Here is a 10,011-nt window from a genome sequence, read left to right on the forward strand (position 1 = left end):
ACCCCGGCCGAGCCTGACCCCGCCGCCCCCTTCTCCTCCCCCCCAGCTCTACTACCAGGTGCTGAACTTCGGCATGATCGTCTCGTCCGCCCTCATGATCTGGAAGGGGCTGATGGTGGTGACGGGCAGCGAGAGCCCCATCGTGGTGGTGCTGAGGTAAAGGCGGTGGGTGCGGTGCGGTTGGGGCACGGTCGCGGCCATGGTTTGGTGACGGCGGTGCCTGGGTGTCCGGCCCTCTGGAGGATGCTCTCTTGAGACGTGGCCCTGCGTCCATCCCAGCTGCCAGGTCCCGGTGGGGCAAAGCCTCTCTAAGGATCTCCAGTCTCAGTGGAAGACGGGGGAGAGGATGAAATGCCCGCAGGGACGGGACAGGCGCTGCTGAGTGGTCCGGTGGCAGGACAAGAGGTGCCGGGCACACACTGGAGAGCAGGAGGTTCTGCTGACCATCAGCCAGCACAGCGCGGGGGACGGAATGCCAGTACAGGCTGCCCAGGTGGGCAGAGGAGCCTCTGTCTGTGGGGATGTTCAGAAGCCACCTGGATGTGAGCACCTTGCTCTGAGTGTCCGTGCTGGGCAGGACTGGGCCAGATGGACCCAGGGCTCCCCTCCAACCTCAGCTGTTTGATGGTTCTGTGAAGCAGGAAGGCGAAACTTACCACCCTGTGTAAAAATAGCATCTTCTGTTTCTGTCAGCTGTCAAATATGTATGTTACAGGGGTGGTCCTGGAGGAGGAACAGAGGAGGAACTAAAGGACATCAAAGAGCTCAATCCAAGTGTTTTTGAGTTCTGTCAGACCTCGTGGAATAACACTTGGCAGTGTGGGTGAAGCATGGGAAAGGAAGGCCTTGAAGCAGGAGGCCTGGCACCAGTGGTGGACACACTGCTTGGGGTGTCACTGCTGCACGGAACTGCATGTTTGTGGCAGGGCTCACCTTGTCACTGAGGTTGCAGCACTGTAAAGGCCATAGCAGCAGAGCATTGCAGCACAGTTACCTCCTGGTCACCTCTCTTGTTGCTGCTGTGTGAGTAGTTGAAGAATGCAACGAGTCTTGATTATTGAACAATTAATGAGATTGATGTCTTTGAGATGCTAGCAAATAAATTCTTACAGGGAAGAGGTTTTTTTTTTTGTTTGTTTGTAGGACCTGGTTTGCCACTACCAATGAGCATTATTACACGTTATGTTGTGTCCTCACTGGTATCCATTAACTGCATTTTTCACAGCTACTTATTTTCTTTTCCTGATCTTCTAGTGAGCTAGGAGAAAGAGAGCTGCAGCCATACCCTCATACACGTGTGGCCGTGTAAGATGAATAAGTATACAGATGTTGTAAAGTATTGGATGATCAATAAGCATACAGAGAAGTTAGGCTAATAAGATTATGACATTGGAGAAGATAATCACAGATAAACAGAAAATGCTCACCAGTGTTGTGGGCTCACAAGAAACTCCATAAGGAGCAATCTTCAGAGAGAGATCCTTCCTTAGTGGCAGTCAGCCCTTAAATGGGGTCTAGGAGAGGTGGAACCAAGCTCCACTCCTTCTGATCACACAGCTGAATTGCTTTCACCTGCGGCTGACTCAGAGCTCCGCTCAGGTGGTCAATCAGAGGTTCAGGCCATGATCCAACAATTTCCCTACAGGCCAAAAATAAGGGATATCACCATAACTGGATATGTTTCAGGTGTGTGTAGCCTCACAAAAGCATGATGCCATGGGTACCACTCATGGTATGCCCTGCTTGTGTCCTCCTCCTTTCTGGGACAGATTCCTCCTGGCGGAGTTCTTGGGCAGTGACTGGGTGCTGGCACAGCCGGGTGCTGTGTGGGTATCACACGTGTCCTATTCTTCTGTGGCTGCTTTGGACTTTCAGTGCATTTTTACATCAGTGTTAATTACTGCATGCCATTTAACAAGGCTCAAAAAGAAAAGACTTAGAAGCAAGTGGCACTCTTGATCCCTTGAAGTTCAGGGGAGATGTTTTGTGCTGCTCTTTTCAGTGATTAAGACACGGGGTTTTAGGTCACATCCTCTCTTCTTATCTCCTGAACAGCAGCTTCTCTACAGTCTTGAGATGAAACAGTGAAAGTTCATTGTTTCCTGTTATATTGCATTATTTATTTGAAATTAGGAAGGTTAAGTATTTGATAACAGTTGCCATTTACAAGACAGGAGAAAAACAGCTTGAATAGCAGTGCCTGAAATGAGATAGTTAAGCAATGTGATGAATCACAATAACAAATTTTTAGCACACCCATCTGTTTGTTCCAGATGGGAACATAAGAGCCCGTGTGTTTTCAGCGCTTTGTTCTCAAGGACCATCTATCTACCTGTGAAAAAATAAAATGCAAAAGCTCCCTCCCCACCACTGCAGTACTGCCAGCATAGCACAATGAATTCAGTGCTTGTAGAGAAGGTGCTGCTCATTGCCAGCTGTGTTATGAGGAAGAGAGCATAATGATTTTCCTGTTGGTATGATTTTAACCTCCCTGCTGGCACTGATCTTAATTGCTGCTAGTATAGGGATTAGAAAATCCAAATGGAACAGGGGTTAGACACATGCCTGTCCTCCAAGTCTGTGCCATTATCTTAGGCATTCTTCTTTAAAGACACTGCAAGCTTTCTCTTAAAAGGCTATAAACATTGAAGCCTGATTCTCAGTGTTTAAATATTGCTTAATTGCTCCTCTTCTCTTTTTCAGTGGAAGCATGGAGCCTGCATTTCACAGAGGAGATCTCCTGTTCCTAACGAACCGAATTGAAGATCCAATCAGAGTGGGAGAAATTGTGGTCTTTAGGATAGAAGGAAGGGAAATTCCTATAGTCCATCGTGTCCTGAAAATTCACGAGAAGTATGTTAAGAATTTGAGGGGCTTCTATTGCAATTGTTGAATTAATTGTCTTTTTCCTCATCTCCTTGGTTAAGTGAATGGGTGGAACTTCATTTAAGAGATATCCAAGTGCTGTAGGAAGTAACGTCAACGTTTCCAACAGTCCAGATCTATCCCCTTATGAAGATCAGCTGCAGAGTTCCCAGGCTGGGGAGTCTGTCCCAGTATCCTGAACTCACTCTGTCACGTAGCATCTCCTGTCGTTTCCATCCCAAATTGCCTCATAACTTTGCTGCATTGTCTCCTCTAGGTATGGCTGCAGTGGATGTGTTAAGTGCCTACTGCAGTAGAACTTTATGCATGAAGAGCGTTTTCAGCACAGTGTGCACTATTTTAAATTTTGAGGGACCTAACCAGGGGAAGGGTTTTTTTGTACAGTTTTCTTCTCTGTAGGAATCATTATAGCATCGTTATATTCAGAGTATCTAGATGGGCTGCACTGTCCTTGTACAATTTGTATTCAAAATGTTGAGCAGAGCGTGTGTCTGAAGAATTGAAAAAAACAGTCATTCTGGCTTGATTACTGAACAGTTTGGTTTTCCAAGCAAGACTTTCTCTTCTGTTGTGAGCCATCTTATTTGTCTGTTCTGAAGCAATTGGGACTGTTCAAGGCCAGCAGTCGGTGGAGATAAGATCCAGCCCTATGAGAGATGTGAGTGAAAGCTAAACCTTGAACTGAATCCCTGTTTCTTCATGCCAGAAGAGCTGGCATGCTGAGAAAAGAGCTGAATGGGTAACCCCATTTGAATGGGGTCCCAGCATCTTTTTGCTGAGTAAATTAGGAATGAACTGGAGCTGTACCAAGGCTCAGAGATCCGTTTCTAGATTTAATGAATCACTTGCATTATATGTAAAGGTGGCATTCAAGGGTTATCAAAGAATAGCTTGGCTTGGGTTGGGAAGGACCTCAAAGATCACAAGCTCCAACCCCCCTGCCACAGGCAGGGTGGTCAGCTTCCATATCTAATAGTAGACCAGGCTGCCCAGGGCCCCATCCAACCTGGCCTTTACCACATCCAGGGGTGGGGCATCCACAACTTCTCTGGGTTGCTGTGAACCAATGAGGTTGAAAGGATAGAGGTTCTCTCTCAAGCATTTGTGGCAGACATAGCTGTTGGAACATCTAGTCTGCCCTCCTGGCCCAACTCAAGCTCCACCAGCTTCATGTACATAAATAGTTCAGCTGAAATCCTGACTGCAAGAATGTTGTAGACATAGCAGATTGTTTGCTGTACAGATTGATTCTGCACCAAAACCTGTTGCGGGTTAGTTGTTTTTCAAAGTGTTTGTTCTTGATAGCTTTGATTTTAAAAAGAAGGTTGGTATAGGCAGTAAATCTGCTATCAAACACTGTGCACACGCTTTTTTGAGATGTCTTGGGAACTCTTTTAAGTGAAACACTACTTTCCTTCTCCCCTGTTGCATGCAAAAGTCTCATCTGGGCTCCAGTGCTGCTGCTTGGACTGGTGATTGAAAAGGTAAGAAAAGTCAGGGTGTTCTCTGTCTGCTTTCAGCCAGTTGTTGAAGGAGGAGCGGAAACATGCTCGCAGTGTAACAATTTGTCTCCAGACATTCTTCACCCTGTTTTTTGCCTGGCTTTATCTCAACACTAGGTATCCACTGCTTTTTTTTTTTTTTTTTTTTTTTTTAGTTTGGAATCATAGTACCAATCCTAGATTTTGTGAAGTCAAGTCATTCTTCAGTATTTTTGATTGCATTAAAAAAAAAAAAAAGAACAAACCCAAACTTGATCCTTATGTTAGTAAAGATGAAACCAAAAAATGAGTACTGTGACCTAAGCTGAGCACTGGAAGCAGCTCATAGTTTGAGGTATCTTGCTTCTCTCATTAGTTGAAGAATATTTTTCTGGTGGTGATTCTGAATTCAGGAATTTCCTCTGGATGGCCGAAGTCCAGTTTGCTTATGGGCTGAGAATGAAGATCATGGAAAGACTCTGTGAAAGCTAACAGGAATGTCAAAATGAAGAAAAGCAGAATTCCCCGTTGTCCACAGTTTTGTGGCAACTGGGGCTTCAGTTCACAACAATATTGTTTCAATGAGAAAAGCTTTTTCTACTTACTAGCTTTTTCTTCATTGTTCAGAATGAAATTGAGTTCGCTCCTTATTACAAAACAGTCTGCCATCCAAACTGGCGCAGTGGTTGTGCAGGAGAGCCAGGCTGGTTTTCATTTCACCTTTCAAACAGCAGAGCAACTCTGCTGTGGGCTTCTCACACAGGTTTATGATGCATCATGGAAACAGTTCAGTATGATGGTGTGCTCCTTACACTGTCAGTCTTCAAAAATGAAACTCCATTATCTGCGTCTTTGGGTATCTCTGTCTTTTCCTAGACTCTGTAAGTAAGCTGCTGGGGTTTTGCCATTTCCATACTGTGAGCCAGATGTGCTTTGAAGAGACATCTGTTCTATTTTTTTCCCTCCTTTTCCCTTCCAAGGCTCTTCTATCATGTAACACAGATTGCTGTTTGGCTATGATGAAAACAGCAGGGGCTCTGAGGATCTGCGTGCTTTCCTGTACAATACTTGACCTGTTGTTTCTCTGAGAAAGCCAAAAGGATTGAGCAACAGGAATGCTCCTGCTTGGCATCTGCCTCCGGATACCACAGGGAGGCAGCCCACTGCTTGGGCCAGTCCCCAAGCAGTGGCACAGACTGCTGCTTTGAAACAAGCATTGCTAGTTGTCCATCCAGCCAGGTGGAAATGCCTAGAGAAGGGAGAAGAGAGCAAAACACAATGTGTAAAGCCAGAGCAGGACAGCACTGTTTCTAGGTCAGAGCAACAGTTCAGCTACTCCTGGATCCTGGTTCTGATGAGCTAATTAAGGAAGAGTTAGTTAAAGGAAGGATTAAATTAGAAGAAATTAAAGACTAAAGAGAATGAAAGGATTAAAGATTAAAGAGAACGTACAGCGATAATTTCCCTGCTTTCTGTAAATTATGGTTTTGAGCAAGAAGTGTTATTCTGTATTAATAGCCTCATTTTCATTTTGATGTGGGTATCTGGTCACTTACTGATGTCATTCTTTGCCACCCAAAATACTTTGTCATTGAGACATAGTTCAGTTTGTACCTGTTACCTCTGGTTTTGCTTGGTGGCATCTGGGTGTTGTATGAGAAGAGGCAGTGAAAAGCTGTTTGTAGCTCTGTGTCACTTACATGGAACTGCTGTCCTATCTCCTGTCAGTTCTGTTGTTTCCAGGCTGAAGAGCCTTGGTCTTTTCTTTGTACAGAAGTGGCTCCGGACCTTATTAATCATTTCTGAACCTTGGCCAGGTCTTCTCTCCAAAAAGGATGTAGAGGGTTCAGAGCTGTACAAAGCATTCAAGACGTAGGCACATCCTGAGTTCATGTCATGTCATAAGGGATTGTTTTATCTGTTTTGTCCCTCTTTCCTAATAATTTCTGTGTTTCAGCTTGTTCCTGACCAATACTGAGTACAACTGTATGCTTTAACCCCAGAGCCTCATTTTCATAGAATCACAGAATGGCTTAAGTTGGAGGGGACTTTAAAGATCACCTAGTTCCAACCCCTCTGCCATGTCAGGGTTGCCAGCCACTAGATCAGGCTGCCCAGGATCCCATTCAACCTGGCCTTGAATGCCCCCAGAGATGGGACATCCGCAACCTCTCTGGGTAATCTGTACCGGTGCCTCAGCACCCTCTGAGTGAAGATTTCTTCCTAACATCTCACCTAATTAAAACACTCCTGTGTTTTAATTCAAAGCCATTCCTTGCCCTTTCACATCAGACCATATAAAGTCAGTCCCCTTCCTGCTTATAAGCTCCCCTCCTGTCCTGGAAGGCCGCAGTGAGGTCTCCCCGCAGCCTTCTCTTCCCCAGGCTGAACACCCCCAGCTCCATAGCAGAGGTGCTGCAGCCCTCGCAGCATCTCCGTGCCCTCCTCTGCCCCGCTCCAATTTGGATGGTAGTACAGACCCCAGAACTCAACATTCGTGTATAATGCAAGATGGGCATTGACACGAGAGGTCAAATCCATAGTCTCAGTAGCTGTACCTTCACTGGAAAGGGCTGGTTCTGTTCTTAAACTCTGCAGGAAAGCTTGCCTGGGGACAGAATTCATTCTTCTGTTTGCATTTTTTTCCCAAACACAGTCTTCTTTCCTCTGCATTCAACAGTTTCCCTCTTTCATCCTGCTTGAACATCTAGGATGTATTTGCTTCTAGTATCTTTGTGTTAGTCTCGACACGCTAATTCTAGGACAGCTTTTACCAAGTTTTTTGAGTTATCTTTCTGACTTATCTTTGCCAGGCAAAATGGCGACATCAAATTTTTGACGAAGGGAGACAATAATGCTGTGGATGACAGAGGGCTGTACAAACGGGGGCAGCACTGGCTGGAGAAGAAGGACGTAGTAGGACGAGCAAGAGGGTAAGTGGAGTTGAGAAAGATGCAGCTTTTTGTATTGCTTCCCCAATGCTGCTTGTTAATCCCCCTCTCCTGATGTGCTTCCCGCTGCGTTTTTGTGACCTGCATGGAAGTATTTCAAATGGTACCATGGAGAGTTAAAAGAGAAGTGTAGTTGCGTTCTGAGCTTGGCCCAAGTGAAGGCATCAAGCTGTGAGCTGCATCATGAGATTTTGATGCTGAACAGACACCAGTGCAAAGGCAGTGCCTGCTCTGGCATTAAGACACGATGAGAATATGTGTCAAAATTATTTTTGCATTTCACAGTCCTTCCAGGCAAGAGAGATCTGAATTTCTAATGTGGAACCCTTGTGTTCACAATAAGGCTCTTAAGCCTTATAGTGCAGGTTATCATCAGGGTTGTTAGAGGCCTGAGAGCCTACTTGCTCAATAATTCCTTTCTCGTGGAAGGAAACAACCACCAGTGTCCAATCTCCACAGCTTGCTTGATTCCCTCTTGTTGAAGTTGTACTTCTTCCTGAGGATCTTTTTTCGATTAGACAGGACAGCTCAAGTACCCAAATGTAATCTAAGCTTCATCTTCCTGATAATCACACACACACACAAAATCTTACCATTAAGCATTTTTTTGTATTCCACATCATGCATAAGAATGTCACTTTAATTAACCATGAAGAGTGTTAGAATAATTGGAAGTAGATAGCTGACTCTTGGCTCGTTTAGATTTTGCTCTGCTCTATAGCAGTTTCTAAGGACCCTACAAGCTACACTGTTTCTAGGCTGATTTTGTCTATCCCAAGGAAACTCCAGAGCCATTCACTTATTTTGAATCAACTTTTTGCAAACTGGGTACTGATTGCCACTTCCTTCCTCTCAAGAGAATAAGCTGGTATTACACCAGTGTTTTATTCCCAGTGGTTACTGCTAGAAACGTGCTGGCACCTGGCTGGAGGTTCACTGTGCTGAAAGGAGCTGAGAAAGCAGGATAAGCAAAAAGGTGCAGGTGGTGGCAGTTTAATTTGGTTGAATTCCCTTGCAGCACGCCATGCATAATGAGCGATTTGACTCTCGCTGTTTGATGCAGAGGAACGTGCCTTCTGGACAGGCCTCTACTCCTTTTGCAGTAGCTCTCAGAGGAAAGCCAGCCTGGTTGAAGATGCAAGCACTGGCTGAAGCAGATCATCTTTTCCTAGCACTGCTGAATTAGGTCAAATTGCCACAAGGCAACACTGGGCCTTGAGCACCAGGAACCTAGAAGGTTGATGCTGACATAGGAAAAAATCACCAGTTATACTAGTAGAGGTTGTGTGCACCTTTGAATACTCTTCTTTTAATTTATTTTTTTTTAAATAATAGAATTTTTATTCTTGTAGATTTGTGCCCTACATTGGAATAGTGACCATCTTAATGAATGATTACCCAAAATTTAAGGTAAGAGTTCTTTCATTTTCTCCCCCACCAGCTAGAATTACTCTGTGAGAACTTTGCATGCTCAGGCAGAACTGTTTGCCCAGTACTTCTGATCCTGTTGCTGCATCTTTAGACGTGAGTGTGCACTCTTTTCTCTTCTGCTTTGTCTTACAGTATGCAGTCCTCTTTCTACTGGGTTTGTTTGTGCTGGTCCATCGAGAGTAGCCTGTTGCACTGAAGTACGTAGTGAAGATTCCATGGATTTTGTAGATGAACATTTTAAGTAGAAGATGATGGTCCAATGTGCCGGGAGGAAGAAGAAAACGTACATTTCAAAGCTTCTTGCCAGTTTGGGTTTGTTTTGTTTTTTTACTGCCTACGGGCGAATGTTTGTCACAGTATTTCCAATGGTTTGTCACATTTTAGCATTTTTAGTGAGGTTTTTTATATTAAAACTTTATGCCAAACTGTTCAGTGTTTGTACTTTGAAGCTGAGCTTCCTCTCCAAGTGCCTACAGGACTGTTTCCTTTAAGTCTGTGCCTCTGCTGGGCAAATGTGACCTCTCCCCATGTTGACTGAACTGTCAAATGGTGATCTGTGGAGGTGATGGTTTTTTTACAATTTAGAACTGGAATAAAGATTTTACATCTTGCCCAGCATCTTGCCACATTTTTCATTATTGCCCAGCCTCATTGCCCAGTTTCCCTGGGGAGGAGGTAGACTTTGTCATTGCGAGTGAACTCCTAGAGCCCAGTGAATTGACTTATCCTCTCCTTACAGAATAGCAGCTGCTCCTGTCCTTTCTTTCTGAAGAGTAAGCAGTCCTGAGCTGTAGATTCATTCAGTATTTCTGTGTTCCTGTAAATCACACTGAAATCATCTGCTTTAGGGCTGCAAGGTGTTTTGGGCAGAAGATGGCAAAGGATTATTTTGAACACAAACATTCAGTGCAGCCCTGGCTAATAGAAGATATGAGATGGGAAACATCCACAGCTGTTTGGCAGGGATGATTTAGTAGATGCAATTGTGTTATGTTTTTTGTTGGCTTTTTTTTTTTTTTTTCCTCATTTTGGAAAAAGGATCAGAGTGCCCCTAGTTGGCCACATCTTACAGCTCATGTGGAAGCTACTTTTTGTTCAAACTCCCACTGCCCGGAGGTTTTAAAGAAGCTGCCTCTCATCACCACATGCAACAGCTTGTTTTGTGAGCTTCTTGGTCTGGTTAGTGGTCTTGTTTGCATAGAGGTGGTGTCAGAGGAGAATTTAAGACACAAGGCAGAAGCTCTGGAATATCTGCCTCTACA

At 44.6% G+C, this 10,011-nt stretch overlaps 1 protein-coding gene across 2 annotated transcripts; it reads left to right on the forward strand.

Annotated features, from left to right (window-relative positions):
- Positions 1-13: 13 nt before the first annotated feature.
- SEC11A (SEC11 homolog A, signal peptidase complex subunit) lies at positions 14-9,367 on the forward strand. Of its 2 annotated transcripts, XM_010717159.3 has the most exons (5): positions 19-156; positions 2,704-2,853; positions 7,181-7,300; positions 8,671-8,728; positions 8,882-9,181. In XM_010717159.3, the coding sequence occupies exons 1-5, from the start codon at positions 74-76 to the stop codon at positions 8,930-8,932; spliced, it is 462 nt and encodes a 153-aa protein (XP_010715461.1). In that variant the 5' UTR covers positions 19-73; the 3' UTR covers positions 8,933-9,181. The 2 variants fall into 2 exon arrangements, with proteins under 2 accessions (XP_031411051.1, XP_010715461.1); XM_031555191.1 differs by lacking the exon at positions 2,704-2,853 and having other exon boundaries at positions 14-156; positions 8,882-9,367.
- Positions 9,368-10,011: the final 644 nt, after the last annotated feature.

The sequence above is a fragment of the Meleagris gallopavo genome, chromosome 12 (assembly GCF_000146605.3).
Source record: "Meleagris gallopavo isolate NT-WF06-2002-E0010 breed Aviagen turkey brand Nicholas breeding stock chromosome 12, Turkey_5.1, whole genome shotgun sequence".
Lineage (NCBI taxonomy): Eukaryota > Metazoa > Chordata > Aves > Galliformes > Phasianidae > Meleagris > Meleagris gallopavo.